This window comes from Panicum hallii, chromosome 4, assembly GCF_002211085.1.
Source record: "Panicum hallii strain FIL2 chromosome 4, PHallii_v3.1, whole genome shotgun sequence".
Taxonomy (NCBI): domain Eukaryota; kingdom Viridiplantae; phylum Streptophyta; class Magnoliopsida; order Poales; family Poaceae; genus Panicum; species Panicum hallii.
In genome coordinates, this window is record NC_038045.1 from 48609833 (window position 1) to 48617313 (window position 7481).

Genomic DNA, 7481 nt, shown 5'->3' on the forward strand with positions numbered 1-7481 from the left:
CCATCAGCAAGGAGGAAATCCCGCCGGTCTGGTAAGAAGAAAACAAAGAAGCATCAGCACAAATATGAATATTAGCACCAGTGTCAACCCACCAATCGGGTGAACCAAAGACTGAAAGAACAGTAGGTAATAAATTACCGTACCCCGATGTTCCTCCAGGCTCGCTAATAACCATGTTGGCGGAGTTGTTGCCTTTGCGGTTCGGACACTTTGCAGCAAAGTGATCCGTACTAGCGCACACATAGCAAGCTCCCGTCTTCTTCTTCTTCTTAAAAGTGGTTGTCTTCTTAGTTTTTGGTTGGTTCTGCGGTGGCTTTTTCTTGTTCTTGTGGGAGTTGTTCTTCTGAACAAGATTGGCACTTGAAGCACCAACAACTCCTTTCCCACGTATGTCCTTTGCTCTCGCCTTCTCCTCAACATCAAGAGTCCCTATGAGTCCATCTATTGTGAACTCCTGTCTCTTGTGTTTTAGAGAAGTAGCAAAGTCCCTCCAAGAAGGTGGCAGCTTAGAAATTATACCTCCGGCCACAAACTTATTGGGTAACACACATGGGGACTCTTTGCTGCAATTTTTGAGATCTTTTGCCAGAGTATGTATTTCATGAGCCTGTTCCACTACAGAACGGTCTTCGACCATCCTGTACTCAAGGAACTGCTCCATGATATACAACTCACTCCCGGCGTCAGATACTCCATATTGAGCCTCAAGAGCATCCCACAATGCTTTGCCAGTTGGCAGCCGGATATAAGAATCCACCAGGTTATCACCGAGAACACTAATGATCAAGCCTCGAAAGAGGATATCAGCCTCATTGAACGCACTCTCTTCCTCTGGAGAGAATTGTTCAGGCTTACCCTCTTTCACATGGATCACTCTCGATAGTGTTAACCATAGTATAAGCCGCTCTTGCCAACGTTTGTAATTTGAACCATCAAATGGTGATGGTTTGATTGATGCAGCAAAGCTAGATACCGAAAGCCTATTAACAAAATTAGGTTTTTGGATTGTTAGAAATCTAGGCAATTTTCGGTATATTTTAATTCCAAATATTAATATCAATTTCATGATATAAATGAGTGATAAGGTGTGTACAATATATGTGCACGTGTTCATGTTATTCTCATTAATAAGCATGAACAAAGAATTAAACCAGAGTAGGTTTAGTAAGTACCCCAAGGCGGGACCAGTGCCGGAGGCACCGGTTGCGCCGTTACCAGCTGGAATAGACATGCTATTCGACTGGCCTTGCTTGAAGTAGCCGAACTATGTCGTTGCAGGGAGATGTTCGCAGTGCAGTCCCACGAACGGTCACGCCGGGAAGTAGACGAAGTAGTCGTTCGCACGAGCGGTTACGCCGGGAAGTAGACGAAGTAGTCGTTCGCACGAGCGTAGACGAAGGAGTCGTTCAGGGAGCGAGCAGTCGCGTCAAGACGCTCCCCAAAAACCTAATTGCCCGCGTCCCGTGCAGGACCTTCAGCGAGCAGAGGTTCCGGAGGCCCTGCTCTCGCTAGACCTGTGCGCGCAGTGCTAGCGATGGGGAAGGCAGAAAGCAGCTGAGGGAGAAGGGAGAGGTCTCCTGAAGAGGAATACCTGAATGAGAGCTTGAGATGAGTGAGGATGGGAGGAGAGGGTGCTGGCTTATATAGGCTCGAGATGCCTCAGGTTCAACGAACCTGGACGTCACGAATGGCTTTGATGAGCGGCAGTTAATGTGCCTTAATGTGCCTCAGATTCAACGAACCTGGACGTCACGAATGGCAGTTAATGTGCCTCAGGTTCAACGAACCTGGACGTCGTAAAGAGCCTTCAATGTCTGGTCATTATTATTGACATTAACACTCTGTTTTAATGCTCTTTACTGCAAAAACGTTCTCACCGCACCGCCTCCGCCTCGGCCTCGGCCACGGCCACGGCCACGGCCACGGCCACGGCCACGGCCACGGCCACGGCTCGGCGAGGCGAGCGAGCGCGCGCGCGCGTGTGGTTCACCGTCCTCCTCTTACCGGCTTCTCAAGCGGTGTACACGAAGTCCACCTTTTAAGTCGGTTGAGATCCTCCTCAATTCCCGGTACGGAATTAAGCATTGATTTCCTAGCATTAATAGTAGGCTTTAAATTCTTTTAATTGCAATAGAATGAATGGGCCAAGCCCATTATTCCAACACAGTATGCACATGCTACCTTGCCACCTTGGTGATGCTGCTTATGTGGTCTGGTTAGGTAGTGGTTCTTCGTTGTAGGACTGTAGGAGTAAGGGGGCAGTAGTAGCCGTTGGTTTATGTTCCTTCAGTTAATTGTCATCTCTGATGAAGCTCCATCTTGTTTTCCTTTTAACACATGCATGTTAAATTGTTAGCCGTTGTTCGGTTGATGTTATCATTGGACAGTTTGATTTATGGTCATTGAGGAACAACATGAACAGCTGCAATATCTTAGTGTTGTACAAAACTATTATCTTTCTTGATTTTTTTTCAAAAAACCATTTTTTCATCTTGCCACTCTATCCTCAATTTTGTTACTCCTGCCACATTAGCTTTCCAGATGCATGGGGGTCAAATTTCACAGTGGTCACACTACTTCAATAACCATCATCCGTGCTCAATCAGTGCTAGTATGGCAGATTTGGTTTTGCAAGCTCCTTGCACCTTTGCTTTGTTAGGTCATGACTCATGAGATCTTCAAGTTGTGCTCTGTCCTGATATCTTGTGTTACACGTCTGCATGTTTTCCCTCCATCGAGGCAGTCCGGACTCCGGACACTGATTCTGTGATTAGCACGCCTAAGTTCCCAGTGCTTCAAAGGTCTCTTCATCACCAGTGATGCTGTTATACCCATCACACTTCTGATGACCTTGCGTTCTTGCCCAACTTCAGTCGCTCCAGATACACTGAAGCGAACAATAATGTCAGTCCATGGAGTGCCTGTTGGAGTGTTGGAGTGAAGAAACTACTGAAAACCCACCCCCCCTCGAGAAGGAAAAAATCCTTTCAACCCCCTCAACTATCAACACAATCTATTTTACCCCCCTCAACCGAAAAATCGGATATGCAACAACCTCAACTAAACACCTCCAACTATGAGTGTTGCATATCTGGTTTTTCGGTTGACGGGGGTAAATTAAATTATGTTGATAGTTGAGGGGGTTGAAAGGACATTTTCCCTCGAGAACGAGAGATGCAGACCAGAGTTCTGGGCTTCTGGCAAAACCTATTATGGGCCCTAGCCTAATAGAACGGACCCATCAATATTGTTGGGCCTGGCCCAGATCGAGAGCCATCTAGGGAAACCCTAATCCCCATCAGGGTGCTATATAAGGCCTCCGCGTGCGCCGCCGCCACATTTCCCTAGCCCCTGCGCCTCCACACACCCACCCGGCAGGGAGACCCCCTCGGCGGCGGAGAAGATGGTTTCGCTCAAGCTGCAGAAGCGCCTCGCCGCCAGCGTTCTCAAGTGCGGCAAGGGCAAGGTCTGGCTCGACCCGAATGAAGTCAGCGAGATCTCCATGGCCAACTCACGTAAGATCACCACCACTCCCACCCGAACCTCCCCCCTCGCCGCCCGGCCCTTGTTTGCTGCGCGGCGCGTCTTCCATGGTTCACCAGTTCACGCCTTGGTTGCCCGGTGGGTTGGGTTGCTGCCGTAGGAGGTAGATCTGTGGTTCCGCGCATGTAGGTTTAGTTTCGAGCCTATGGTAATTCTGCTAGGGGCAGCGGTAAGGGTTGGTTCCACTAGTAAATCAGCTGCGCTGATCCGTTTGATAGACTGATAGTGCCAGGCCTTTGTGGTTAGCTATTGTTGAGGTTCGTAGACGTCTGGATGTTCAAGCATGTTTAGTTTATGGGCATAGGCAGCGATGGAAAACTCGTTTTGTTTGCATTCGGAAGCTGCAGGTTTCATGATAGGTCTGTCACTACGTTAAGATTGCTATCATCACGTTTGAGTCTTGTTTAGTCCGACGTTCTGATAATTGTATGTAGGTTGTAGTTGCTGTTACAATTTTGTTGCCTGTGTGCATTCTAAAACGTTTGCGATACTAGTTTAGCTGAAGGAGATATTATTAGCTGAGTGATGCAGTTTTGTATTAAGTTAATAATCTGAATTTAGATTTTGGCTAGGACTGCTATTACTTGCATTTCAAATGATGATTTGCAAGGAAGTGTTCTTGTTTTTATGGCATATTGTGCTCGTTTATTATATGGTCGCCATGATAAAGCTAGAACAGTTCTGTTACTCAGACTTGTTATGCTCTTCTGAGTAGTTTGTTGCTCTGATCTTTTGTGTTCATGTGGTTTTTTATGATGCTTGCACTTGTGCTTTATATGTTCTGTATTTATATATTGAAATTGTAATGTCTTGCTACCGACTTCTGAAAGGAACATAAGTATGAGCATGTCTTCTACAAAACTTACAGGCCAGAATATCCGCAAGTTGGTTAAGGATGGTTTTATCATCAAGAAGCCTCAGAAGATCCACTCCAGGTCCCGTGCAAGGAGGGCGCATGAGGCCAAGCAGAAGGGACGTCATTCTGGATATGGTATACTAAACTGATTTATCCATTTTATGTATCCTGTAAATATGTACCTGACATCTGTACATTGTCAAAATCTTGTAAATATATGTTAATCCTATATCTCTACAGGTAAGCGCAGGGGTACCAGGGAGGCTAGGCTCCCCACCAAGATTCTGTGGATGAGGAGGATGAGGGTTCTGAGGCGCCTGCTGCGCAAGTACCGTGAAGCCAAGAAGATCGACAAGCACATGTACCATGACATGTACATGAAGGTCAAGGGTAACATGTTCAAGAACAAGAGGGTGCTCATGGAGAGTATCCACAAGTCCAAGGCTGAGAAGGCCAGAGAGAAGACACTCTCTGATCAGTTTGAGGCCAAGCGCGCCAAGAGCAAGGCAAGCCGTGAGAGGAAGATTGCCAGGAGGGAGGAGAGGTTGGCCCAGGTAAGATAATGTCTGTTCTTTATACTATTCTGAACTGGGCCTTGTCGACTAATGAAGTTGAACTTCCATTTTAATAGTATTTCATGATTCACCAAAAATAAGTTTTATTGATCTTGCTAATGTGGCGTATGATGAGGCATGGGTTTAGATGTATTTAGTTTTATTGTCGGTCAGGGTCATGGTTTGACCTGTTGTTCTAAACTGTTTGATTAGTTGTATGCCTTTTCCCTGGAAAGGCTTGAGACATTGTGATCTATCTTGTTTGTTTTCTGGATGCCATGTTGAAATGTATTTTTCATTTTTGTTTAGGGCCCGAGGGAACCTGCAGCACCAGCTGCGGCTCCAGCTCCAGCTGCAGTGTAAGTGCCTTAAATCCTCTAATTTTCCCAGTTTCCTTACTATAGAATTACATATTTTGTTGACGTATTTCCCTGTTTCCCTCCAATGTTGCAGGGCGCCAAAGAAGGCGAAGAAGTGAAGAGTTGATCTGAAGCTTTAGCTTTCTGGTACCAGGAGTAGCCTAATTTTGGAGCGCCTCTAAACTGTTTTGCTGTTATTATATGTCCAAGCTGTCATGCCTTGATATCTCTGAATATCATATCTTGTTTATGTTGGGTTGGATAATGTAGTAGACTTGTTTATGCAGAGTTTTCTTTGCTACAGATCTAAGAAAATCCCGTTGTGCTCTATGAAACGTACTTGTAGTTCTTTATATGGGTTATCCTCAATAGTTGTGAAATAGGCTGTGATATGTCCAAGACTAAGGTTCGTCTCCTGGTTTACTTGTGTCGCTTGTGGATGACTCTTTGTAACTTCGCACCGACCATTAGTGAGTTTTAGTTTTTAAGGCATGCTAGTTTGCGACTAAAACCTCGAGGATCCCAGTGATTTTTGGACATCGTTACCGCCTTACCGGCCTCGTGTCAGCCAGTTCGCTTATAAGTAGTCTGTCAGCCGTAGCTGTCTTTCTCCGCTATATTTTAACAATCCTCGGAAAATAGGTTTCTTATAATTCTGCTAGATTGGCAAAAAGTCAAGTAGGGAAAGGATGCATACAGAACCAAATTGCCTGTGGATTTAAATGCTCTGGAAGGTTGAGGCCATTTTGGTTGGACAGTTTCTGCATGTTAGGCTTTTCCAATTTTTATGTGCCTTTGAATGGGGCTAACAGATATCATTGCTTTTGAATGGGGCTAACAGATATCCTCCCATTCAAAAGCACATAAAAATTGGCTTTTTACGTAGGTCACAGACGGAGAGCTCAAGAATCTGTATCCAGCATTCTGGGATCTCCTAGCAGCTGGAGCTTTACATCATGCAATTCAGTGAACTTAAATGTAAAGTATATTCTGCATATTATCAGTTTCAGATGAACTAGATAAGATTCGTAATATATATAATTCACCAAAGATACCTCATTTGAAATCTTGATTCTGGCATCATAGTTTTTCCCAATCTCATGCAAATGCTCTCGACACCAAGGTTGCAAGTAGTTTTGACAGGAGATCTTGTCAAATGCTCTAGTATGAATAACTTGCTGACCATCCGCTGAAAATGGACCAATCACTACCTGGAGGCGTCTTATAAAATCACCATCAAGGATCCAGGTTACATCTTTGCTCACATCAGAAACCACGCTGGAAGTGGTGTAAGATTAAAAAAAAACCTCAAGTGTTGTCTAACACATGAACCTATGCTATTCCAAATACTAGCAAAGGAAAACTTTAAAGCTAAATCTCAACAAATCCTAAAGTCTTAAATGGATTGAAGGTGAACTAGGGGAAACTGAAAGAGGGTCAGAGGGAGGGTTCCTGTACTGCCTCTCCTTGCATATCTTGCAATATTAAGCCACCAAACGCAACATCTGTAGTAGGCATTATGTTGCATGCGACTGTGGCTACATACTCCCTAATAACTGCAATAAACGAATCTGAGAATCAATCAGTACACGGAAAACAAGAATAAGAAGCGCACCCTCATGTTTAGTCATACTTTTCATAGACCGTGCAAGATCTTATGCAGGGTATTAAGAGTAATATTACAATGATCAAAGACTTGGTAGCAGCCCTTTTATGTCACTTGTCACTTAACAAGGGTATTAAGGGTAATATTACAAAGATCAAAGACTTGGTAGCAGCCCTTTTATGTCACTTGTCACTTAACATAGTCAAGAAGAGGATATGTGATCAACTAAGCTTGGTAAGACCTAAAGAACAAGATTCCTACAATGGAATGGCACATGAGTGAGGAGCAGGGCCTGTCATATCAACCGTTTAATTTAAGGTAAAAAAAGAGCGTCAGCAGTCAAGTTGGCTATATAAGCTCAAAGTATAAAGAGGAGCAGACAAGATCCTGGTAGATATGCAGAAGCCAATATTAAGCGAATCAAATTACTGGTCATCCATGTTTGATGATTCCAGACTTTACTATTGCTATGCTTTGCAGGGAGTGGCAAGGCAGTCAGATACTCCTTCCCTACAGCTGTTAGGACAGATGTTGCCAATCCAGTACTTCATCTGACATTTGTG

General features: G+C 44.6%; 1 protein-coding gene across 1 annotated transcript; it reads left to right on the forward strand.

Moving 5' to 3' along the window:
- The first annotated feature begins 3335 nt into the window (after positions 1–3335).
- LOC112890898 (60S ribosomal protein L19-1) lies at positions 3336–5717 on the forward strand. Its single transcript, XM_025957769.1, has 5 exons — positions 3336–3515; positions 4412–4534; positions 4640–4953; positions 5263–5312; positions 5407–5717. Exons 1-5 carry the CDS (start codon positions 3404–3406, stop codon positions 5429–5431), a joined length of 624 nt encoding a protein of 207 aa, XP_025813554.1. The 5' UTR covers positions 3336–3403; the 3' UTR covers positions 5432–5717.
- Positions 5718–7481: the final 1764 nt, after the last annotated feature.